The sequence below is a fragment of the Mustela nigripes genome, chromosome 3, assembly GCF_022355385.1.
Source record: "Mustela nigripes isolate SB6536 chromosome 3, MUSNIG.SB6536, whole genome shotgun sequence".
Taxonomy (NCBI): domain Eukaryota; kingdom Metazoa; phylum Chordata; class Mammalia; order Carnivora; family Mustelidae; genus Mustela; species Mustela nigripes.
In genome coordinates this window covers 73351397-73377537 of record NC_081559.1, presented here as the reverse complement: position 1 = coordinate 73377537, position 26141 = coordinate 73351397, and the positions used below count along the sequence as shown (strand labels likewise).

Below are 26141 nucleotides of genomic sequence, written 5' to 3'. Positions count from 1 at the left end.
TTTCAGCTGCCACCCAGATTTGAGGCTGAAACTTTACAGTGCTATCTTAATGTAGTTCTCAGGCATTCACCAAATACCTTCGTAATTTCCTGATTTTGAATTTCCCACTGTGGTATTGTTAGGGCGGTTAACTGGAAATTCACCACTGAGCTTTAGAAGACCCTCCATCCCTTTATGAGGAGCATGAAATAAGGGACTCTAAATACAACCCTTGAAAGATATTTTCCAAATGTGTTTTACAGATTGGCAGGAATGATGACGAGCTTTATAAGAGGCTTATCTCTAACTGCCTTTTCATTGATCAGAAGAGTGATAGTGAGAGCATTGAAAGACTGTATAGACCACAGACTCGGCCCCCTCCCCACACCCCTCTGGCAGAATGAGGGATGGTGGCCATTTGCTCTCTGAATTCTGACATGGATTGCTCCTTTTCCCTTCAGGCATCGATAGCTGGTAGTGCTATCGCCACATTACAGAAAGAGTTGTCGGCCACGCCTTCTGCTCAGAAGATCACCAAGTCAGTGAAGGCGCCAACTGTGAAGCCTGCTGAGGCTAGAGTGAGAGCTGAACCTACCCCCTCCCCTCAGTTCCCCTTTACTGATGTGCCAGACACTTACAAGAGTCAAGCTGGCATCGAAGTGAAGAAGGAGGTAGGGGTGAGCATCACTGGTGGCACAGTCCATGAAGAACGCTTCAGAGTCTTACATGAGCGAGAAACCAAGGTCAGTCCCTGGATTGCATGCCATTTCTTGAGCCATTGCTATGGAGTGGGGCCTGTTTGTGCCACTGGGGTACTCGGCCGGGCACCCTCCCTTTCTCCTTTGCCTTGTTCAGACGTAATTCTTTTGAGTCTGGTGTGGGTCAGAGCTCCTGTGTCTCAAATTGTGTTTGCAATTTTGCATGTGCTAGGAGTTGATGAGTTTGCCCCCTATTTCATGGGCATTTTGTAACGTCCTTTGTAAAATTCACAGGTGACAGAAGTAGCAAGAGTGCCTGCACCTGTTGAAATCCCGGTTACCCCACCAACCTTGGTCTCGGTGAGTAATGAAGTTGATGCATGTGTGGTCTGATACTTTTAACATATGCAAAGATTAGCTTCTCGGAATGGCCTTAGTGAGTTCACAAAGGCTAGTTGTAAGACAATACACTATTTGGCAAGAAAAAGAGGAATTCCGTTTGGCAACTGTCAGTCACATAGTCAACAAACTTAATGGGTTTCTGTGAGGTATAAGGCTTTATTGGGAGAGTTATGGAGATATACAGACCAATCCAGCCCTGTTTGATATCTTAGCCTTAGTGTCAGAGAAAAGGATACATATAGAAGTTGACAAGCATAATATAGCAGTGAAAAGCACCTGCTTTTAGCAGAGGAAGAAGAGAGTACTTCTGATTGGGAATAGCAGGAAAAGTTTTATTGAAGTGGCAGCATTTGCTTTGTTTAAATATGTGAGAATAACAGAGGGTACAGAGTTGCCCCTTTATATGGTGTTGATACTGTTCTGCCTTACAAACTTGGCAACACCTGACATCTATTTCAAGTTAGGTATACTCAGTTTCCAAGGGGGTTTCTTTACTAATATTTCTAGAGTCTTGACCTTTAAAAAAAAACATTTTATGGCCATGAGAATGTGCAAGTTCAAATCCTTCCACTTGTCATAACTCATAGAGATGATTAATGACTTAATGACTATGCACGTCTTATCGGTATTTCCTTTTCCTTCTCTCTTCAGGGCTTAAAAAATGTGACGGTTATAGAAGGTGAATCCGTCACCTTGGAGTGCCACATCTCTGGGTACCCATCCCCAAAAGTGACATGGTACAGGGAAGACTACCAAATAGAAAGTTCCATAGACTTCCAGATAACCTTCCAGAGTGGAATTGCCCGTCTTATGATTCGCGAAGCCTTTGCAGAAGACAGCGGACGATTTACCTGCAGTGCCGTGAATGAGGCCGGGACCGTCAGTACATCCTGCTATCTAGCTGTGCAAGGTTGGTGCACACTCTCACCGCCCTCTAAACACACCATTGCCCTCAGCCAACACCTTCCACAGTGCAGTTTCTGCGTGCCTCATAATGATGGCCCCTTGGGGAACTGGGGGGTCCATTGAAGGGTCAGCTTAGCTGTCACACTAAGCAGAAGTCACTGACAAAACAGACTCAATACCCGACTTAAATGAGAAACTTCTGTCTTATTCTAGCATCAGAGGAGTTTGAAAAGGAAACAACAGTGACTGAGAGATTGACCACGGAAGAGAAACGGTAAAACATACTTCTGCTTTTGTTCTAGTACAGTTTTGATTTTTTTCAGTCCCTTTGGTATTGGCGCATTGCAACTGCAGAAGCTAATATGGAGGGAATTCTCTTTCCAGCTTCATAGAGTCCAGAGATGTCGTGATGACGGATACTAGCATCACAGAGGAACAGGCAGGGCCCGGAGAGCCTGCTGCTCCTTTCTTCATTACAAAACCAGTGGTCCAGAAACTGGTGGAAGGTGGCTGCATTGTGTTTGAATGTCAGGTTGGCGGCAATCCAAAGCCTCACGTCTACTGGAAAAAATCTGGTGTTCCTCTTACCACAGGATACAGGTATTTTGATGGCTGACAGAGTTATCTGTGATTTGTATATTATGTATATGAAGCCTACAGAGAAATAGCCTCCCCCCCAATGTAGGCTCTTTCATTATGGAAACTTCAGAGTATATTCTGAAGTATTTTTATAGTTTTGCACAAAGTCTTATTGAGAAACAAAGCTTTGTGACAAAGGTATGTAAAGATATATTTTTTCTGTATTCTTGTTTGATACATGTATAGAGCTAGTGAATAGAGAAAATGTGGAATTTTACACACATATATTCTTCCAGAAACCATCTAAGATAGGATTCAATAAAAATGCATAATAATTAAGTGACTAAAAGATAAAAAAAACAAGGGTCATGTAATGAAGAAGAAACTTAGTTATACATGATGAACATTTATGCTAATAAATTAGCTGTAAATGAATGTAAGATTTAGCTTTGAATTTCCTGAAACTTATGACAAATGAAAAAATCTAATTCTTTTATCTTAGTAAGAAAAAATATAGCATACCAGAGGCTTCATATTGAAATATTCAAAGGAATTTATTATTTTGATTATTCATTTGATCTTCCCATGAAACAGAGAGCAAAATAATGAACAAAGAGAAATACCTAAGTGTTTAAATGACCTCTCATTTGCTAACATAAACACCGAAGCCCTTTTCAAATGGTTGATACTAGTAGTAGTATATTCTATTATTTATTTCAAGGAATACATGAACCTTATTTAAAGCAAAAATTTTAAGTTGTTTGACCCTCATTTCTCATGTCCATTCATTTTCCTCTCTCAGCAATCTTCTATTTTACATGGAGCTTAGTCACATGTCTAAGGTCATTGCATTTTGTGCCACAGATCCTCATGAGGGCTGGTTTCTTCACGTAGGGTTTTTGTGACTGAATTTTATGTGTGTTCTTTTCCATAAAGATACAAAGTGAGCTACAACAAGCAAACTGGGGAGTGCAGACTGGTGATTTCAATGACATTTGCCGATGATGCTGGAGAATACACTATTGTCATTCGTAATAAGCATGGCGAGACTTCTGCATCTGCCTCCCTGCTTGAAGAAGGTAAAGGCAGCTCTGAGTAGTTTCTGTGTGCATGACAGGAAAGGAAACGCCAGGAAGGAGGAGTGCTGGGTGTTTGCCAAAAGGCCTGTTAAAACATCCCAGTTCTGATATCCTAGCTCTGTCTCCATTGCTACCTTCCCTTGGCCTCAGCTGTATAGGAAATGTTTTAGACTACATTGCCCCAAAAGCCAGACTGGTGTTAAACTTCAAGGTTCTAGCACCAGTTTCTATTTGGTGCATTTATTTCTAGGCATATTTTGAAGATGCAGGGATTCCAATTCCAGTTGCCTTCCAGATCCAGGCAGATAATATTAGTGAGTCCCATGAAGACAGTGGCAAACTGGAGAGCCTGAGCCCTGCCTTAAGGGCATAGTAGCTGCCCACCCCCACGGTGTTGTCGCCAGGCCCACACACGCCAGGCTCAGTGTTCCTAGAGTTCCTGAAGTTTTAAAGGAAACCTGAAAGGGCACCTTGGTGGCTCAGTTGGTTGGGCATCTAACTCTTGGTTTCAGCGTAGGTCACATCTCAGGGTCATGAGATTGAGCCCAGCATTAGGCTCCACGCTCACTGGGGAGTCTGCTTGAGGTTCTCTCCCTCTTCCTCTGCCCCTCCCCCTGCTGGTACACACACATGCATGCTTGCTTGCTCTCTCACGCTCTCTCTCTCTTTAAAATAAATGAATAAATCATAAAAAAAAAAAGAAGAATCTGAAAATCAAGATTTTCAGTATTCAAAATAATTTGACAAAAAGTATAATGACATTCAGGCCAAACAAAGTGTATCTATGGGTCACATTTACTTTTGCTTAATTGTTCACATTATAGTGGACATTCCAGGTTCTGTCTTATTTGATCTGCACAACACCCCTTAGAGAAAGTTATTATCCTTACTTAGCAGATAAAACACTGAAGACCCAGGGAATAAATGAATTGCCAAAAACCACACAGTAAATTAGGAAGAGCACTAGGCTAGATCCTAAAGAACTGACCAGTAATGTAAAGTTCTTTCCACGATAGTAGCAGCTGCTTTGAATTGTAAATAAAAATTTGGTTTGAGAATTCAATTTAATATAGATTGAGAACTTTGATGGTAAAATTTGGGAAATTCACCTTTTGGCTATCAATTTTTCCTAGTGTAGGGCTTGCCTGAATGAAGTGGCATGAACACTTTTTTGTAGAAATACTAAAATTAACTTATATTCCTAAAACAAACAAGCAAAGGGGGGAAAAAAAGAGAGAGAGAAACCAAAAAGGAGACTCTTAATTATAGAAAGTGAGCTGAAAGTTAACCAAAAGGGAGATAAGTGGCGGGTCGGTGGGGGTGGGGGAGTGACACAGGTGATGGGGATTAAGAAGGGCATTTGTGCTGAGCCCTGGGTGACGTATGCAAGTGTTGAATCACTCTGTTGTACACTTGAAACTAATATCACACTGTATATTAACAACTAGAATTTAAATAAACACTTAAAAAAAATAACATATTCTTAACTTCTAGCTGAGTATGAGTCACTGATGAAGTCCCAGCAAGAGATGCTTTACCAAACACAAATGACTGCATTTGTACAAGAACCTAAAGTTGGGGAAACAGCACCTGGATTCTTATACTCTGACTATGAGAAAGAGTATGAAAAAGAACAGGCCTTAATTAGGAAAAAAATGGCCAAAGATACTGTAATGGTCAGAACTTTTGTAGAAGAACAGGTGAGTAGAACAATAAATGACCAAGTAAATCATTTCATAAATTATGAAATTACCACCCACAATGTCCCTCTTTTTGATTTTTTCCTTTTCCTGGGATGGGGTCAGGGTTAAACTATGCTTAGTGGGTCTAGATTCACTATTGATGAGTTTCCTTAATCTTCATGACATGTTGCACAACATGGCTTTAGAAATAGGGATTCCATATATGTAGGAAAAGACAAATATTAGAACAACCAAGTGCACTACTGCCCAGATCCTTTCATCTGCAGGATGGACATTCCAAACATAACCCGTGCCCTTAGGCTGTCATTGACCCAAGATGCCACCGTATGAACTGACAAAGATGATGATAATGCAGATTAAAAAACAAAACAGTGACTCATCTAATTCTCAACAAAACCAAACAAGCTTCTAGATTTTTCTCCCAGTCAAAAACTTTAATCAATCCTTATCTCTAAAACTAGCACTCTTAAAGATTATTTCCTTCCGCAGGATATATATTTTTTAACAAACTGTCATTTTTTTTTTTTTTTACTATATAGGAATTCCATATCTCTTCCTTTGAAGAGAGGCTTATCAAAGAAATTGAATACAGAATAATAAAGACTACGTTAGAAGAACTTCTTGAAGAAGATGGAGAAGAAAAGATGGCAGTTGACATTTCAGAATCTGAAGCTGTTGAAGCAGGATTTGACTTAAGAATAAAGAATTATAGAATTCTTGAGGGGATGGGTGTTACTTTTCATTGCAAGATGTCTGGCTATCCATTACCCAAGGTAAAATATAAACATCAGGTCTCCAGGTTACAATAAAGATACAGATCAGTTACAGTACTATTTTATCTAAATTGTTTTCAAAAATGCGTGATATTTTTTTGCAGATTGCATGGTACAAAGATGGCAAACGCATCAAGCATGGAGAGAGATACCAAATGGACTTTCTGCAAGATGGCAGAGCTAGTCTACGCATACCTGTTGTTCTTCCAGAAGATGAAGGCATCTATACTGCATTTGCCAGCAATATGAAAGGAAATGCAATTTGCTCAGGGAAATTGTATGTAGAGCCTGCTGCGCCTCTTGGTGCTCCGACTTACATACCCACGCCAGAACCAGTGAGCAGAATCAGGTAAGACTCAGAATAATTTGGGTTGATGAAGATTTAAATTGTTTAAAAGACCAAATATCCCAGTAACAAACTGCTATTGCGTGAGGGACCAAAAAAAAAAAAATGAAGGCTGAGAAGCACAGAAACTTGCCATTAGCCATACAGATAATTGCCAAGCATTTTTATTTCTTAACCCTGTGTAAGGTGAACAAAGCGTTTTCCTTGGAGTGGCATGCTTTTCATTTTGCCAGTGCTGGAACTAATGTAATGAAAATTACCAAGGTTTCCTTAACACCTAATTTTACATATGTTATCCCTTCTTTAGACAACAACCCTTCTATGTAGGTATTATTAATGCTTTGGAAGTGGGAGCACTTGATCTCTGGGAGCCTATGAAAATTGTCTTCATTCACCCAGCCTATAGGTGGTGGTGCCAACACTTGAAATCCAATCCAAGCCAGTCTGGCTGCAATGTGTAGATAGGTTTTAGGCTTTTCTCAAATATAATTTCTATGTTTTCCCTTTGCTTAGATAAAAAATTATATTTCTCTTTTTCTATAAATGTATTCATTGGTTTATTTAACCAACCAATATTTATTGAGATGTTTTGGCAGTCGAATCAGAAGGGTTGGTGACTAATTAAAGGCAGGTGGTGATGGAAAGACTATTAAAAATTGTTCCAAGATTTTTAAGGCTGGGCACCTGACTATGTTGAAGAATTACTATTGGGATGGAGAATATATGGAAAACATAGATTTGGGGGCAATAATAACACATTCTGTTTTGAATCCCGGTGATTTTGAAGTGCCATCTAATATGTACATGAAGCCAATTCTAAAATGATGTAAGAAAGAGGTTTGTTTATTTTGCTGGGTTTTCTCTATGCCTCATGCAAATACTCTGTTTTGCCTTGGTTTTTCAGATCTGTCTCTCCACGTTCAGTGAGTAGATCTCCTATACGCATGTCTCCTGCACGGATGTCCCCTGCACGGATGTCCCCTGCACGGATGTCCCCTGCAAGGATGTCCCCTGGACGTAGGCTGGAGGAAACAGATGAATCACAACTTGAGAGACTGTATAAGCCAGTCTTTGTGTTGAAGCCTGCTTCTTTCAAATGTTTAGAAGGGCAAACAGCCAGATTTGACTTAAAGGTCGTTGGTAGACCTATGCCAGAGACCTTCTGGTTTCATGATGGTATGTATGATAAGTTTTTACTTACAGGTCACTAAACACAAAATTAAGTTTATAGGTTTCTAAAACACTTTAAAAGCAATTATCTTTAATACATGTTTTATTTTTTACTTAATTTTTTTATAGGCCAGCAAATTGTCAATGATTTTACCCATAAAGTAGTCATTAAAGAAGATGGCACCCAGTCACTGATTATTGTCCCTGCAATGCCCAGTGATTCTGGGGAATGGACTGTCATTGCCCAAAACAGGGCAGGAAAATCTTCGATTTCAGTGATTTTAACTGTGGAAGGTATTTGCTCTTAAGAAAGAAACTACCTTGTCACTTGGGCTTTAAACAAGTATTTCAGTCCTAACTCACTCTGAATCAAAACCTTTCTCTTCCAGCTGTGGAACATCAGGTAAAACCAATGTTCATAGAAAAACTAAAAAACCTCAACATAAAGGAAGGTTCTCGACTTGAAATGAAAGTCAGAGCTACGGGTAATCCCAACCCTGATATCGTATGGCTGAAAAACAGTGACATCATTGTACCTCATAAATATCCAAAAATCAGGTAAGTTTTCTTGAAAATAATAAAACTAAGCTCATTATACAAATCCATTAACCAAGGAAGCAATAACTATTCCTGTATTGATTTTTTTTCACTTTTTCTAGAATTGAAGGAACCAAGGGAGAAGCTGCCCTTAAAATTGATTCCACTGTCAGCCAGGATTCTGCCTGGTATACTGCAACTGCTATTAATAAGGCTGGCCGAGACACTACAAGATGCAAAGTGAACGTTGAAGTTGAGTTTGCAGAGCCTGAGCCAGAGAGAAAATTAATCATCCCACGAGGGACTTACAGAGCAAAGGAGATTGCAGCCCCAGAACTGGAGCCCCTCCATCTGCGATATGGTCAGGAGCAATGGGAAGAGGGTGACCTCTATGATAAAGAGAAACAACAGAAACCATTTTTCAAGAAAAAACTCACTTCCTTAAGACTCAAGCGCTTTGGGCCTGCCCACTTCGAGTGTAGGCTAACACCAATTGGTGACCCAACAATGGTGGTGGAATGGCTCCATGATGGAAAGCCACTTGAAGCAGCCAACAGGCTCCGTATGATCAATGAGTTTGGGTATTGCAGCCTTGATTATGGAGTTGCATATTCCAGAGACAGTGGTATCATTACTTGCAGAGCTACTAACAAATATGGAACAGATCACACATCTGCCACACTTATTGTTAAAGATGAAAAAAGCCTTGTGGAAGAATCTCAGTTGCCTGAGGGGAGGAAAGGCTTACAGAGAATTGAAGAATTAGAGAGGATGGCTCACGAAGGTGCACTTACAGGTGTAACAACAGATCAAAAAGAAAAGCAAAAGCCAGACATCGTCTTGTTCCCAGAACCAGTAAGAGTACTCGAAGGGGAGACCGCTAGGTTCCGTTGCCGAGTGACAGGTTACCCTCAACCCAAAGTCAACTGGTACCTCAATGGACAGCTGATCCGCAAAAGCAAAAGGTTCAGAGTTCGCTATGATGGCATACACTATTTGGACATTGTGGACTGCAAATCCTACGACACAGGGGAAGTCAAGGTTACTGCAGAAAATCCCGAAGGTGTTATAGAGCATAAAGTGAAACTTGAGATCCAACAGAGGGAAGATTTTAGGTCTGTCCTCAGGCGAGCCCCTGAACCAAAGCCCGAGTTTCACATACATGAACCTGGAAAACTTCAGTTTGAAGTACAGAAAGTAGATAGACCTGTTGATACCACTGACGCCAAGGAAGTTGTGAAGTTGAAAAGGGCTGAAAGAATTACCCATGAAAAAGTATCTGAAGAGTCTGAAGAGCTGCGCAGTAAATTCAAGCGCAGAACTGAGGAGGGATATTATGAAGCCATTACTGCTGTGGAGCTCAAGTCTCGTAAGAAGGATGAATCCTATGAAGAGCTCCTAAGGAAGACAAAAGATGAGCTTCTCCACTGGACCAAAGAATTAACTGAAGAGGAGAAGAAAGCCCTTGCTGAAGAAGGCAAGATCACTATTCCAACGTTTAAGCCTGATAAAATTGAACTGAGTCCTAGTATGGAGGCTCCTAAAATCTTTGAAAGAATCCAAAGCCAAACAGTGGGCCAAGGATCTGATGCACACTTCCGGGTCAGAGTGGTGGGAAAACCAGACCCTGAATGCGAATGGTACAAAAATGGGGTAAAGATCGAACGCTCTGACCGAATCTACTGGTACTGGCCTGAGGACAATGTATGTGAACTGGTCATAAGAGATGTGACTGCCGAGGACTCTGCTAGCATCATGGTGAAAGCCATCAACATAGCTGGGGAAACCTCAAGCCATGCATTCTTACTTGTCCAAGGTAATTTGAAGTCTTTGGTTTGATGAATCTGTCTCTATTTATCCGTGACTATCCATTAGCGTATTTCTTTTCTTTTCTTTTTCCATTATTCAAATTGTGAATTTAATTTAATACAATGTCTTTTTCTCCCCCCTTTCCTTATAGCCAAGCAATCGATCATTTTCACACAGGAATTACAAGATGTTGTTGCTAAGGAAAAAGACACCATGGCAACCTTTGAATGTGAAACTTCAGAGCCATTTGTCAAAGTGAAGTGGTATAAAGATGGTGTGGAGGTTCATACGGGAGATAAATATAGGATGCACTCTGACAGAAAGGTTCACTTCCTCTCCATACTGACAATTGACGCATCCGATGCTGAAGACTACAGCTGTGTACTCGTAGAAGATGAAAATGTAAAAACAACAGCGAAACTTATTGTCGAAGGTAGTAAATAATAATCTCACTATTTATTTCAGTTTTAAAGTCACCATTAGTATGTGATAAAATTAGCTTTGCAGTTTTCCTTTCATGAAAGGAATTATTTGGGAATTGGATATAAGCTGCAGAGCAAGATTTCTAAATTTATACCAGCAATTAAAGATATTGACAATTTGGATTTTTAAAAATCAAAGTTATTTTGATGTCTTGTTTTAAAAATTTTATATTGAAATAAAATTCTGTGCCTTAAAAAATAATTTAGGAGCACCTGGATGGCCTAGTCAGTTAAGCATTTGCCCTTGGCTCAGGTCATGATCCCAGGGTCCTGAGATTGAGCCCCACTTTGGGCTCCCTGCTCAGTGAGGAGACTGCTTCTCCCCCTTCCTTTGCCCCTCACCCCCCTACTCTCTCTCTTTCTCTCAAATAAATGAATAAAATCTTTAAAATAAATGATTTAAATATCAAAATAACTTTTTTTTAATTAAAAATTTCTCAGTCCATCGACAGGTTGCTATTAAGAATATTCCTGATCGGGGCGCCTGGGTGGCTCAGTGGGTTTAAAGCCTCTGCCTTCGGCTCAGGTCATGATCCCAGGGTCCTGGGATCGAGCCCCACATCAGGCTCTCTGCTCCGCAGGGAGCCTGCTTCCTCCTCTCTCTCTGCCTGCCTCTCAGCCTACTTGTGATCTCTGTCTGTCAAATAAATAAATAAAATCTTTAAAAAAAAAAAAAAGAATATTCCTGATAGCATGGGAGACTTGAGAGATTTACAAGGAATTTTTTCTACCTTAAGTGTAGATATGTGCCTCTCCAAAGGAAGTAACTTCTCTTTATCTTATGCCTCAGGTGCAGTTGTTGAATTTGTGAAAGAACTTCAGGACATAGAAGTTCCAGAATCATTTTCAGGAGAGTTAGAGTGCATTATATCCCCAGAAAATATAGAAGGCAAGTGGTATCATAATGGTGTGGAGCTGAAGTCCAATGGCAAATACACAATTACATCTCGCCGTGGACGTCAGAATCTCACAGTTAAGGATGTGACCAAAGAGGACCAGGGAGAATACAGCTTTGTTGTCGATGGAAAAAAGACAACCTGCAAACTAAAGATGAGACGTAAGTCTGCCTGTTCCTTTTGGTCTGCACTGAATATCATCATGGCTTATTGATAAAGAAATGACCATAAAGTTCTTTTTTCTCCCTGTATTTCACAGCCCGCCCCATTGCTATCCTGCAAGGACTTAGTGATCAAAAAGTCTGTGAAGGTGACATTGTCCAGCTTGAAGTGAAGGTCTCCTTGGAGAACGTGGAGGGTGTCTGGATGAAAGATGGCCAAGAAGTGCAGCCCAGTGACAGAGTTCACATTGTGATAGACAAACAGTCCCATATGCTGCTCATTGAAGACATGACTAAGGAGGATGCTGGAAATTACTCCTTCACCATTCCATCCCTTGGACTGTCAACCAGTGGGCGTGTCTCTGTCTATAGTGAGTGCAACTTACATATTTTTATGGGTAGGATACCCTGTTAATGGGTAGAGAACTTTAATAAGCAGGCATTTAAAGCAAAATCCACTTTCATAAGTCTTTTATTTATGCATGTGGCTTTACAGGTGTTGATGTGATAACTCCTCTAAAGGATGTTAATGTGCTTGAGGGCACCAAGGCTGTGCTCGAATGTAAGGTTTCAGTCCCTGATGTGACTTCCGTTAAATGGTATGTAAATGATGAACAAATCAAGCCTGATGATCGCGTACAAGCCATTGTCAAAGGCACTAAGCAGCGACTAGTGATTAACAGGACCCATGCTTCAGATGAAGGACCTTACAAGCTGATGGTTGGGAGGGTCGAAACCAGCTGTGATCTCTCTGTGGAAAGTAAGGATTCTTGCATTTAAGTTATCAGTGTCTTAAGCCTTCTATTTTCTTAGTGTGCTATTAACCAAGTGATTATTTTTTCCCCCAGAAATTAAAATTATCAGAGGTCTGCGTGACCTCACCTGTACAGAAACCCAAAATGTCATCTTAGAAGTTGAGCTGTCCCACTCAGGAATTGATGTTTTGTGGAATTTTAAGGGCAAGGAAATCAAACCCAGTTCTAAATATAAAATTGAAGCGCATGGAAAAATATATAAATTGACAGTTCTAAATATGATGAAAGATGATGAAGGAGAATATACATTTTTTGCCGGAGAAAATATGACATCTGGAAAACTTACTGTGGCAGGTTGGTATATTTATCATTCAATCTAACTTCTTATGTGGGGAAGTTGTTTTAATTTAAGAAATTGTGGCCCATTCCCTTTCAAATTCCCATCAGTTTTCACTTCATGCCTCTGCTTGTGCTGTTCTCAAAGCCAGTAGTTCCCTCAACACTGTCCCCACCGTGTTCTCCTAGGCAGACCTACCTCAGTTGCCATTTTCTTTGAAGCCTTCCTTCATCTTCCCATCCGTGTAAAATCTTACTACTCCGACTATCGGATTATTTTCCGTGTGTCTCTTCCATGGCCCTTAGTACATACTTGTGTTATTGCCCCATTTCTTCTTCTCACACCAGAGTATAAGCCCCCAAATCTGGAAATGCTTCATTCTTCTCTGTGTTCTCCAACATATTGCACATGATAGGTGATTAATAAGCAGTGGTTGAACTGAGCTTTGTTTAAACTTTCCTACTCTAAGGTGTATTTCTTTTTTTTTTAATTACTCTTGTTTCTTTAACTTTTGTTTCCTTTGTTCCCTTCATATTTGTTTTATAAACCCAATGAACATTTAAAAATGTAAGTTAGTGTATCTGTGTATCTCTGTCTTATGAGATGAAGTAGACCATTCTCATTCAGCAGAAATCCCTTGCTCCAAAATGAAAAACCAAAAGCAGAAATCAACTGTCAAGAAAAAACTAGAAGTCATCATAAATGTGTTTGGTTCATTACAATATATTTATTGAGGAGTACGATATGACATGGGGATTAAATTGTGAAGTCCATGCGGGAATTGTGTATCCCGCTTTATCTTATACTTTATTACATTATATTTCCTCAGATTTTTGACCATGAAAAAATACTTCTGAAACAAAACTTTAGGCCCTGCACTTTGACATGTCTAATATAAATCACATTTTTAAATGTGTGGAAACGAGGAAAATCTATGAGCTTCTATGTGATTTCATTCAACACTTACTAAGGTCCTACCATAGGCAAGACAGTGCTAGAAACACAGGACACAGAAATGAATAAGGCATGATATTTTTTTCTTGAGAAATTCACAATTTAGAAAGGCACAGATACATTAGCAACTAACTTGCTGAAGGAGTTATTTATTCTGCCAGTGGATAGTGGCCATGGAGGCAATATGGGGAAGTTTCATGAAAGAGATGACACATGTCAAAACAGTGATTTTTGGGGGTGCCTGAGTGGCTCAGTTGGTTGAGTGGCTGACTCTTGATTTTGGCTTAGGTCATTATCTCTGTGTCCTGGGATCAAGCCCTGCATCAGGCTCTGTGCTCAGGCAGGAGCCTGATTGCAGATTTCTCTCCCTCTCCCTATGCCTCTACCCCACTCTTTCTCAAAGTAAATAAATAAATGTTTTTTTAAGAAAAATAGTGATTTTTAGTATGTAAGAATCTTTAATCTTACAGAAATATTGATGACTGAACATTTTCTTAACACATCTTTTCACAATCAAATATTAGATATATTTGCAGCAAACGGTCCTTAGAAGATGTAAGTAGAATACTTTTGAAGGAGAAATTGAGTTAGAGGCCATCCAGGTGGTATTGTTCTCAAAATTCTCTATTAATGGTTGCTTTCCCTTTGCAAAGCCTTCCTGATTCCAGTGTTTCCTCTGGTTGTCAGTCATGCATGCTAGAATAGGGATTTTTGTGATATATTCTCAATATGGATAAAGATAATCCTAGACATTTCATGATATTCAAAATCATGTTTTAAAATTTGATATTTTATATTTAATTGTTCAAAGATTTCTTTTTTACATAATATTTTTTGAAGGACTCACACTTACACTTGTCTTGTTCCAAAGGGGGGGCCATCTCCAAGCCACTCACTGATCAGACGGTGGCTGAATCACAGGAAGCTGTATTTGAATGTGAAGTTGCCAACCCAGATTCAGAAGGCGAGTGGCTGAAGGATGGCAAACACCTACCACTGAGTAACAACATCCGGAGTGAATCTGATGGCCACAAAAGGAGACTTATCATCGCTGCCACCAAATTAGACGACATTGGAGAGTACACCTACAAGGTGGCCACCTCCAAAACATCTGCCAAACTCAAAGTTGAAGGTTTGTGCTATAATAACAGATGTTATTTGTTCCATATTGTATTACATTCTTGATAGTCTCATTTTTAAAAAGTCAGAGGTATAACTATTCTGGATGCCATAAATCTTCATTTCACAAAATCATTATACACTCTCTCAACTTTCTGAGCCATCTACCACAAGGTGCAGAATTGCTTTTAGGATGTGTTTCTGTGAAGAAGCCATTTCTTTGGCTCTAGCTCGGAGGAACAGCCTAATTAGACACTCTCATTCTCCATTCCCCTCTTGCTCTTCTCCAGTCTTTTAAGCTATTAGTATACAGCTTTGCAAAACTTCATCTCATTCTAGTATAGAAAAATCATGGTGTAGTGTGCATCTCAAACTGGATCCCAGATTTTCCTAAATAATCTCAAGGTGTCTTTTAAAACAGAGGTGATGCATAACTGCAACATTTCTGATAACCGTTTTTTTGCAAGATGACCAGGTAATGATCTTATCCCAGGACTTCTTTTACTTGGCCATACCATCTTTATTTCCTAAACCATAAATTTGTCTTCAGCTGTCAAAATTAAGAAGACTCTGAAGAACCTCACAGTGACAGAGACACAGGATGCTGTTTTCACGGTCGAGCTTACTCACCCTAACGTAAAAGGTGTCCAGTGGATCAAAAATGGCGTCGTGCTACAACCCAGTGACAAGTATGATATCTCAGTCAAAGGAACAGTTTACACTCTGAGGATTAAAAACTGTGCTGTTGTGGATGAATCTGTATATGGCTTCAAGCTTGGAAAGCTAGGAGCCAGTGCCAGACTGCACGTTGAAAGTGAGTTGATTTAGAAACATTTTACAAGTAGCCAATGTATGGTTGCCACTAAGTTAACTGTATCACTGAACTGCTTCAACTTTCCTCATTAGCTGTCAAGATCATTAAAAAGCCGAAAGATGTGACCGCCCTGGAAAATGCCACCGTTGCCTTTGAAGTTAGTGTTTCCCATGACACTGTTCCAGTAAAATGGTTCCACAAGAATGTGGAGATTAAGCCAAGTGACAAACACAGACTGGTCTCAGAAAGGAAGGTCCACAAGCTGATGCTGCAGCATATTACCCCCTCGGATGCTGGGGAATATACCGCTGTGGTGGGGCAATTGGAATGCAAAGCTAAACTTTTTGTGGAGAGTAAGTATTAGCCTTACAGTATTTCCCAAGATGATCCCCATGGGCTCATCGGTTGGTTGGTTGGTTGGTCGGTCAGTCAGTCGGTCGTTTGGTTGGTTGGCTTCATCCATTTTTTTAAATAAAATATATTAACTGAAGTGCTTTTTGATTTTCCCAAGCGTTACATATTACAAAAACCATGAAAAACATTGAGGTGCCTGAGACCAAAGCTGCCTCCTTTGAGTGTGAGGTGTCCCACTTCAATGTCCCTTCCATGTGGCTGAAGAATGGTGTGGAGATTGAGATGAGTGAGAAGTTCAAGATAGTTGTGCAAGGGAAACTCCATCAGCTGATCATCATGAACACCAGCACAGAGGACTCAGCAGAATACACATTTGTTTGTGGCAATGACCAAGTCAGCGCTACCCTGAAAGTGACCCGTAAGTAAACAAACAAAAAATATATATAAAATATTTGGTAAACTCATTGTTACTATATATCCTACACTTTCCCTTCCTGACCAGTTAATCCACTCCAAAAGTCCTTGATTAAAACATCTACTGTGTGTTTACCCTAAGTTAGGCACAAGCATCTCCACCTGGATAAAATTTTCTGATTAGAGTTGCCTTGAAAAGCTACCTATAAAGATGCTATAGTATCTATCCCTAGCTCTCTCTGTTCCTCTGTCACATGGTATTGTCCCATAGAGGGGTACCTGGAAGATAGCATAACTCATATCCCAGAATTATAATCACCTTCGCAGACAGACTAAACACATTCCGAGTTTTCACTCTGTGCTTGTTATGACTCACATCACACTAAGTCTCCTTGGGTGTATTTCCTTCCCCCTTTGCAGCAATCATGATTACATCCATGCTGAAGGACATCAATGCTGAAGAAAAAGACACAATTACCTTTGAGGTAACAGTGAACTATGAAGGCATCTCTTACAAATGGTTAAAGAATGGTGTGGAAATCAAATCAACTGACAGGTGCCAGATGAGAACCAAAAAGCTCACGCACTCACTGAATATCAGGAACGTTCACTTCGGGGATGCAGCTGAGTACACCTTTGTGGCTGGAAAAGCTACATCAACAGCCACCCTTTATGTAGAAGGTATGGTGACATAAATGTCTTATCCATACAACTAGATGTCAAACGCACCTTATAAAATATTGGTCAGTGCATTAATGAATGGAAAAATAAAATATGGTGTTTCTGTGTAATGAAATATTGTTAGCAATAAAAAGCAAGTGCCAATACATGCTACCACATGGATGAACCTGAAAAAACTTTATGCTAAGTGAAAGAAGCTGGTCCCAAAGGACCATGTCATGTCTGATTCCCTTTATAGGAAAGTTGGAATACACCAGTCTGTAGAGACCATAGGTGTGTGCCTACATTGGAGGGTCTAGTGGGTGATGACTAAGGGTTGTATGGTTTTTTGGGGGGTGACAAGGATATTCTAACATTGATAGTTATGGTTGTACAATTCTGACTACACTGAAAGCCCCTGAATTGTGAGTTATGTCTTAAAGCCATTAGGAAGATTAATTTTTGTACACACTGTTTTCCAGCTCGCCATATAGAATTTCGAAAACACATTAAGGACATCAAGGTTCTTGAGAAGAAGCGAGCCATGTTTGAATGTGAAGTTTCTGAACCTGACATCACTGTTCAGTGGATGAAAGATGGCCAAGAGCTGCCAGCCGTGGATAGGTCAGTTGTGTTCCTTGGCTACATTCCAGTAATTCCCAGTTTGCTTTGAGTCACCATTCATTAAACTTACATTTCCGTGTCATCCATAGAATAAAGATACAGAAAGAGAAATACGTCCACCGCCTCCTGATCCCGTCCACCCGGATGTCTGATGCCGGGCAGTATGCGGTGGTGGCAGGAGGCAACATCTCCACTGCCAACCTCTATGTAGAGGGCAGAGATGTCCGCATCCGGAGTCTCAAAAGGGAGGTTCAGGTATTGTCTACGTGCTGAATGTGTGGAGATGTCATCAAGGGCTCATATTCCATAGTTTGAGATTTTAATTTTTAACTTTAACATTTTCTAACCACAGTCTTCTAAAGAATGAAAACAGCTGATCCCTGCTGGCTTAGACTCTTAATCTGACATCAATTTAGTCACAGTTTTCCCTCACTTAGGGAAATAGTGTGTCCTTAGCAGCTGTCTGGATACTTTAATTAAAGCAGCTGTAGAAACTTTGCTGCCTCATAAATGGCCACCTGCCAAGCAGCCCAAACCAGGAAAGAGCTAAAATTTACACTGTGGTGCTTACACAGCAACTAGAACTCAGGGAAGGTAGGACAAGGTGGTGTTTTGTCATACAGCTTCTGTTATGGAGAAGCAGGGGTGTAGGGACTTGGCCGGGGATGCTTCTTTTGAGGTCCAGGAGGTAGACCAGTTGGAGAAAAGCTGGATTCCCAGCAGGGGCGCTGAGCTGGAGAGCTTTGCCCTCTACCACTTGTGCAGAGCTTGTTTCACGAGTGCCTGTCTTCCCAAATGGTGGAATGGAGAGAATGTGTTAGGAGAAATATCCTTTGAATTCAGATTTACCCTATTGCTTATCTGAGGAGAACCAGGCATGACAGGCCTTAGGCCATAGTGAAAAAGCCTTCAGTGAGGACGCAGATGACCTAAATATGTCTTCTGTCCTTACTGCGCAATTCTGAATCTTGATTTCCTCACTTTTAAAAATGAGGCTAATAGTTTCTACATACCCCAGGAAGTTCTTGTTCATACCACAAGAAATCAAATCAAATAGTAGAAGAGCTTTGTCAAAAATGAAAAGCCCACAGATATAAGGTATTGTTATTTCTGTTGTGATTAGTTAAAAAGCAAGCATTTTAAAGATTCAAGTCACAGTCTCTTTGAGGCGGCGTCTCTCCTCAGTGCAGGTGTCAGCAGGATTCTTTACAGAAGAAGTTAGGGCAGCATTTGTCTAAGGATATGCAGGACACATTAGAATGCACTTCACCCAGTCAACTTTTTATATCATAATGTATAGTTTTGACATGCTTTTGAAATGAGCAGTTTTAGAAACAGGCTAAAACTGAAAGGAAAGCAGGACTTCAATTCGCTTTTTATGTTGCTCCATTGAAAGGTTATTGAGAAACAACGTGCTGTCGTTGAGTTCGAGGTCAACGAAGACGATGTTGATGCCCACTGGTATAAAGACGGCATTGAAATCAATTTCCAAGTTCAAGAACGACACCAGTATGTGGTGGAGAGAAGAATCCACCGGATGTTTATCTCTGAGACCAGGCATAGCGATGCCGGTGAATACACCTTTGTGGCAGGAAGGAACAGGAGTTCCGTTACTCTCTATGTCAATGGTAGGTAGAGATACCCGCATATTTTGTGGAACCAACTGGGATAATCCTCCCCTTTAAGTTCCTAAAGGGCTGATAGGTTCTGGGCAATTTCTGAAGAGGCCATGCTACTTGTATTGTAGCTACATTTATTTTCACATATCACCTGTGGTGAAGGGACGGCAGCTATTAAAACGACTGTAAAGATGTCATTTCCAGAACTTGCCTAATGGCTAGATCCTCATTTAGTTGTTCAACTTTATTGAATATCCACCGTCTGTCAACTATAATAGACCCTCAGTGGGTTTCTAGTTACAGCGCTCAGCTGGTCGAGTTTTCCACCCCTGGAGCCAACTGCTTAGGTGCTACTACTGCTACCAAGCCCCAGGGCATTTGCAGCCTCTAGTGCAGAGTGCCTGGGAAAATCCAGAAGTCCTCTTTGAGACCCCAGGGGGCCTGAAGAGCCACAGGTGCTGCGGAGCTAGGTTCTCTCTGCCTCGAGCCTGAGGACCAGAGGCTCTTATTACATACTCTACCACGTCCTCAGAGGAGAGCCCTGAAAGCACCCACCTTCCTCATGAAAAGCTGAGAGCTGAATTTGAGGCCCCTCTAGAAATGAGACTAATCTATATGGAGAAGAAGGACTGTCCATCCCTATTTGAATCTTGAGTCTGCTCTAAACGAATACCTCAGAAGCAGATTGAAGAACCCCAGGAATAATCTCAGGTTAACAAAAATGAGCCACATTGCCAATATCCCTTTAGGCCCTAGAAGACCAAACCATCATGGTATCCAGTTCTTACTCTTTCTAGATTAGTGGTAGAGAGACTGAGGCACAGAGAAGTAAAGGTCAGAAAACAGTCTCACAGAAGTCCTTTCTCCCCATTTCTCTGTTCTGTGAACTACCGGGTTTCCCTCAGTCATCACAACACTGAGAAGATGGTTTCATTAGCATAGCAGGAAAGTGTTTTTCTTTTTCTTTTTTTTTTTTTTAGTATAATTAATTGCCTTTAAGTAGATCAAGAATAACATTTATTCTTTTTTACTTATGTAGCAATTATACTTCTTTGGCACCTGGTTATAAAGAAGTGACTCTGACATATCCACAAATCCTTGCAAATCAAACAAATCTAAAGGTGATGAACACCTGAGCACATGGTTTGCCCAAATGATACAAAACAGATAGCACATGGCAGCCATTCTGGCATTCTTTAGGGTGCCGGCCATTGCCACACCCCCACACAGACCCCAACAAGGAAAGGGGTGATCCTGTTACGATAATAATACCCCTGACCAAGCCTCAAATATCACAAGTATCTTTCTAAAGTCATTCTATCTGAGGACAGAATTCCCAATGTGTCCTTTCTTCTTAGCACAAAGAATGTTCCGATATTCTGAGGCAAGTAGAGCTCTCATAGTTCCAAAGTTTGGTTTCTGGACACGTCACCACTGGCCACAAATTAACGTAGGCATTCACATGTTCTCCCGTGTTTTCATGCTTTTTCACATGCTGCTGGTTTTCATTCACTCCCAGCTCCAGAACCACCCCAGATCCTTCAGGAGCTCCAGCCCGTGACTGTGCAGTCTGGCAAGCCGGCCCGCTTCTGCGCCGTGATATCCGGCAGACCACAGCCCAAGATTTCTTGGTACAAGGAGGAGCAGCTGCTTTCCACGGGCTTCAAGTGCAAATTTCTTCACGATGGGCAAGAGTACACACTTTTGCTCATTGAAGCCTTCCCAGAGGACGCAGCTATTTATACCTGCGAAGCCAAGAATGACTACGGTGTTGCCACAACCTCTGCATCGCTCTCGGTGGAAGGTATACAGGCCTTGTTACTTCTCAGCTTAAAATCAAACCTAAGAAACCCTCTTTTGTGTTCTCTGACTGCAATTATAAATACAGTTTGGAGCTCCTAAAAGTAGACTGCTACCCAACTTTTAGGAAGATAAAATAAATCTGCATGCTCCATTCTGTGCAGTCTGTAAGTGACTTAATCATGACTAATCTTGTGATCCCTTTCTTTAGTTCCAGAAGTTGTGTCTCCAGATCAGGAAATGCCAGTTTATCCTCCTGCCATCATCACCCCACTTCAGGACACTGTCACTTCTGAGGGACAGCCAGCCCGTTTTCAGTGCAGAGTGTCTGGAACAGGTAGGTTTATGAGCAAAGGTATCAGTGCTGATATTTACAAACAGTGATCTGAGGCAAGGTTTCTCACCTTTTCCTCCATCACAAACATCTCCTGTGCATAATTTGACTTTTATTGAGAATCTTGCAGAAGACTTACTTGAATTACTGAATAAAGGAATAGACCATATTTCCACTACTGAGTATACACCTAAAAATGGTTAAGGTGGTAAATTTTATGTTGTGGTGTTTTTTTTTTAACGACAACAGCAACGAAAAAAGAACTTGATCAGTGTTTTCGGATGTTCAAAAGATGTCCTGTTCCCTCAGATAAATTTTTTTAAAGATATTTTTAATTTATTTGTCAGAGGGAATGGGCAAGAGCAAGAGAGAGTGAACAACAGGCAGAGGGAGAGGGAGAAGCAGGCTCCCTGCTGAGCAAAGGAATGCGATTTGGGACTTGATCCCAGGACCCTGGGATCATGAACTGAGCTGAAGGCAGATGCTTAACTGACTGAGCCACTCAGGTGTCCCCTGCTTAGATAACTTTTGTTATCTCTGAAAAAAATACAACAAAACTACAAATGTTATTATATTAATTATAATATTGTACCTACGTATATTTCAAAAGAAGAGTCTGCTTATATGTAAGACATTATTCAGTCTGTAGACAGCGCTTGTGTGAAAAGGTATATTCCTTTGGAAAGCAATTGCCAGTAGCATCAAAAGTAGGGGCGTTATAATCAGAGATTGGATTTGAATCTTGGCTCCCCTCTGTGACCTTAGGCAAATAGGTTTCTCTGGTTCTCTTTGCTTCATGAATAAAGTAAGGATAGTATTGCATTTGATCTTAGAATGTACGTTTCAGGAGGGCAGGGACTCTGTCTTAGTACCTAGAACCTCTTGCCTAGAAGGGGAGTAGCTGCTGGAAAGTACTATCCTGGGCAGCAAGGGTGGATCCTTGTCCCAGAATAGCTTCTTAGAGTGTATATACTCAGTAAGTAATTGTTAATTAGGCAAAATAATAATTGTCATATGACTAACACCAATCGAAGCATGTTAGATCACACTCACCAGCGCCTAGCTGTGTTCATCAGGCAGTAACACCCAGTGAGTTCGTTGTTACACTCTTCAGTAAGGGCATGTCTCCCAGATGGTCCCGGCCCCTCCCCCCAACCTCAGGAGTCCAGTCCTAGTAGAATGAGATAAGATGTTTGCAGCCATTTCAAGCCAATTATGATTGTAAATTTACCTCAGATAGGGTAAATCAGCTTTATCCCAAATAAAAGTCACTCTCTCATTTGCAGGCATTTATGTATGACCATCAAAGGGAAATTCTTAGAGCTAGGACTTCTCACAGCACCTAGTAAATGTGGGGTTTTTTTCTTTTTTTTTTTTTTTAATACTTCTTCCATTAGTTTATGACTCAATCTCTGCATTGCCAGGAGCCATTTTCCTAAACAAGTTAGCATTGCAATTGGCTTTCTATGACCTGATGACTTCCTCCTCTGAAATAGAGATGCTGATCTGGAAACCAAATGATCCTATTTGATTTTTATGGGCATAATTAAAAGATATTATGTACCTATAGGCATGGCTGGCAAGTGACTAGAGCTCAATACATTAATTTTATTATAGCTATAGAGGGGAATTATATAAACATAAAAGTCTGGTATTGGGTGACCAATATACACAAACACCACAGACTTTGTGACTTCAAAGCACAGAGTTGGAGAAATACTAAATATCAAGAAAGAGGGACTGATTTGATAATATTCTGCTAACACAATAAAGAAAAATGCATTTTAATATCAAATTCACTAAAGTCACACTAAATTTATCCTTTCATTGAATTTTTAGAGGAAGATTTTCAAATCAATATACATATATATGATTGTCTTAAAGCAGTAGTCTTCATATAGCACTTTTTAGTTTATAAATAATATAGTTTTGCCTTTAAGGTGTTGCAAAAATATCTTCAAAGCCTTCTATAAGACTCCAGTTGGGGTAGAAATAGAAAAATATCTTTTCTATATGACTGACATCTTTAAATGTTTAAATGGACTTTATAAATTCGTGGGTTACTAACTCTTTATGTGTGTACTAGTTATACACATACAGAGGTTTGAGCATCCTCTTGTAAATGTGTTTTTTTATATGGCAAAAATTGTTTATTAAGTAAAATGCCCTTTTAAAAGCTTACCAAATGATAAAGTTTTATGCCCTTGCCACTGAAAGTATTTACACAAATTCCTCTGACCAGGTACTACCCTAGGGGAACAAATTCAGTCCTGCCTTCTATACTGGAAAATAATTCCGTCTTCAGAAACCCCAGTCACATGTTTTTGGAACTCAGTACTCACTTAAGCTTAGAACTTGTTGGCCTTGAGCAATCTGGTGGGGCTTTTATGAGTGTTGCCTGTTGAAGGTCTCTGGTGCCACCTACTGGTAGAAAAGCAATTTGGAAAAGTAGAATTTTATTTTATTTTATTTTATTTTATTTATTTTTTTAAGATTTTATTTATTTGACAGAGAGAGATCACAAGTAGGCAGAGAGGCAGGCAGAGAGAGAGGAAGGGAATCAGGCCCCCTGCCGAGCAGAGAGCCCGACTCGGGACTCTATCCCAGGACCCTGAGATCATGACCCGAGCCGAAGGCAGCGGCTTAACCCACTGAGCCACCCAGGTGCCCCGGAAAAGTAGAATTTTAAAATTTGTAATAAAGCTAGCTTTTCGCTAATGTTTATCCTACAGATAGTATAATTTGGAGGCTTACTGAGCCACCTCTACCTAAATAAAATGATAAATAATTAGTCTAGCTATGATGGATGTCCATTGTTCATTTAAGTATCTCTTCAGTTGTATTCTACTGATGTCAGTGTTCCTGCTATTGAAATACTATTATATTAGCTGCTAGATCGCAAGGTTGTACGTGCTTTAACAGCCCATGTATTTGGTGCTGTCTGTTTGCAAGACAGTCAGAGAGAGATGCATGGACTGGGCATTGAAGAATCAACAGGATCATTGAACACAACAACATTCTAGGCAGAGAATGACATTTACAAATCATAGAAGCCTACGAGAGTACTTCATGTGCTGGAAATGACAAGTGGCTTGAGAATGGTTGGAAAGTGATGTAATTAGTGGAGGAAAGGCCAGAAAAGAAGGCAAGGGCCAGATCCCAACGGGTTTGGTATTCTGCGCTTAGGATCTTAGATTTTATCTTGTTTGCACTGAGGAGCCACTGAAGGATTTTTAAGCCTCTGGGTAACATGATCAGGTTTGCTTTTTGGAGACAATACTGTGATTGTACAAAGAAGAATGGTCAGATCTGAGAGGGGAGACCTGGTGAGGACCAAGGGAGAGGCCATCTTGATAGACTTGGAAAGGGCTGATGAGGCCCTCTATGAGGGGAGTCAGGAAGAAGAATGGTGTAGGAGGAAGTAGGAGAAGTTGAGAGGTGGAATGAAGGGAATTTAGGGACCAAATACAATGGAGCGGTGGAATGGGGAGCAGGAAGAGTGGGGTGGCCTTGTGGAAGCCAGAAGAGGCCAGTGACCAACACAGATAGTGTCAATCCCATCAGAAGCACCAAGTTCATTACCAAAAGAGGTCTTGTCTTTTAGCTCCTTTATTTTTGACCATGCATGCCTGTCCTAGGGCTTCATCCCTTCTCCAAAGGAGGAAGTTACTGTAGGACTATGCAGAGAACCCTGTAAAGAGGTGGACAAACTCTTCATCATCCCATTTCCACTGAGGTTTAACAGACTAAATGTTGTAGAATGATTATTAAATTCCATGTGATGGCATTACCTATTATATCACATGACCCTGTCTTGGTGCAAAACATTAAAGGCACTGATGATCCCTTTGCAGGGGGGTGTTTAAACAGTCTTGTTTAATAACTGACTTATGCCAATGGTTTATAAAGCCCTTCCCATGTAAGTCATTCAATTCACCAAACATTTTTTTTTTTTTTTTTGCAATGAAGAGCTCATGAAGTATTATGCATCTCATTTTACCAATGAGAAGACTGGTCCAGAGAGATTAAATGATGGGTCTAAGGTTACAAAGCTGGGAAATTGTGGTATCAGTGTTCCATTTTCTATCAGTGTTCCATTTTCTACTTTATCTTGCTACCTAAGGAAGTGAAGACATTTGTGTCTTTAAAAGAACCTGTAATTTATAAACAGTTATCATCATGGGCAGGAGGGGAACCTTCACAAACCAAAATTTGTGCTAAAATGAAAACAAGTGCTAGCTCAATGGGCCATTAGAAAACCCCCTGTGGATGGTATAGGGATAAGGAAGTGATATCATGATCACATTCCAAAAACAAGAAGTCTTGGGTTGTGGCTTTTAAAACTTGTGACTAAATTTAAATTCACTCTTGAGTTAGAGGGGGATTGTTTCAATGGAAGTGTAATGTTTTTTTTTGTTTTTTTTTTTTAAAGATTTTATTTATTTATTTGACAGACAGAGATCACAAGTAGGCAGAGAGGCAGGCAGAGAGAGAGAGAGAGAGAGAGAGAAGCAGGCTTCCTGCGGAGCAGAGAGCCCGATGTGGGGCTTGATCCCAGGACCCTGAGATCATGACCCGAGCCAAAGGCAGCAGCCCAAACCACTGAGCCACCCAGGCGCCCCTGGAAGTGTAATGTTTTTTAAAAAGTTCACCTTAAACTGTAACAACATAATGTTATTTTATCTTTGCTTTGGAGTTATTTTCAACTTTATGTGAAAAGAGCCAGTTTTATTATCATTTATTATTACCATTACTTTGAAAAAGCCAAATATATCTAAGATGACCAAATTCCATGACCCTTTCTTTCAATTTTAAAAATTATTTTTTGGGGCACCTG

General features: G+C 40.4%; 1 protein-coding gene across 1 annotated transcript in view; it reads left to right on the top strand.

Annotated features, from left to right (window-relative positions):
- Positions 1–26141, top strand: part of TTN (titin) — a 275206-nt gene that overhangs the window by 19752 nt on the left and 229313 nt on the right. The window contains exons 15-42 of the mRNA XM_059395492.1: positions 441–722; positions 972–1037; positions 1731–1989; positions 2199–2259; positions 2370–2585; positions 3501–3643; positions 5138–5343; positions 5886–6119; positions 6224–6468; positions 7370–7641; positions 7765–7929; positions 8025–8193; positions 8295–9988; positions 10133–10414; positions 11254–11520; positions 11619–11891; positions 12017–12280; positions 12369–12629; positions 14438–14698; positions 15236–15499; positions 15592–15852; positions 16011–16271; positions 16688–16948; positions 17410–17551; positions 17641–17806; positions 18948–19179; positions 20690–20974; positions 21182–21307. Coding sequence (XP_059251475.1) covers positions 441–722; positions 972–1037; positions 1731–1989; positions 2199–2259; positions 2370–2585; positions 3501–3643; positions 5138–5343; positions 5886–6119; positions 6224–6468; positions 7370–7641; positions 7765–7929; positions 8025–8193; positions 8295–9988; positions 10133–10414; positions 11254–11520; positions 11619–11891; positions 12017–12280; positions 12369–12629; positions 14438–14698; positions 15236–15499; positions 15592–15852; positions 16011–16271; positions 16688–16948; positions 17410–17551; positions 17641–17806; positions 18948–19179; positions 20690–20974; positions 21182–21307 — 7618 coding nt within the window. The remainder of the gene's footprint in view (positions 1–440; positions 723–971; positions 1038–1730; positions 1990–2198; positions 2260–2369; positions 2586–3500; positions 3644–5137; positions 5344–5885; positions 6120–6223; positions 6469–7369; positions 7642–7764; positions 7930–8024; positions 8194–8294; positions 9989–10132; positions 10415–11253; positions 11521–11618; positions 11892–12016; positions 12281–12368; positions 12630–14437; positions 14699–15235; positions 15500–15591; positions 15853–16010; positions 16272–16687; positions 16949–17409; positions 17552–17640; positions 17807–18947; positions 19180–20689; positions 20975–21181; positions 21308–26141) is intronic.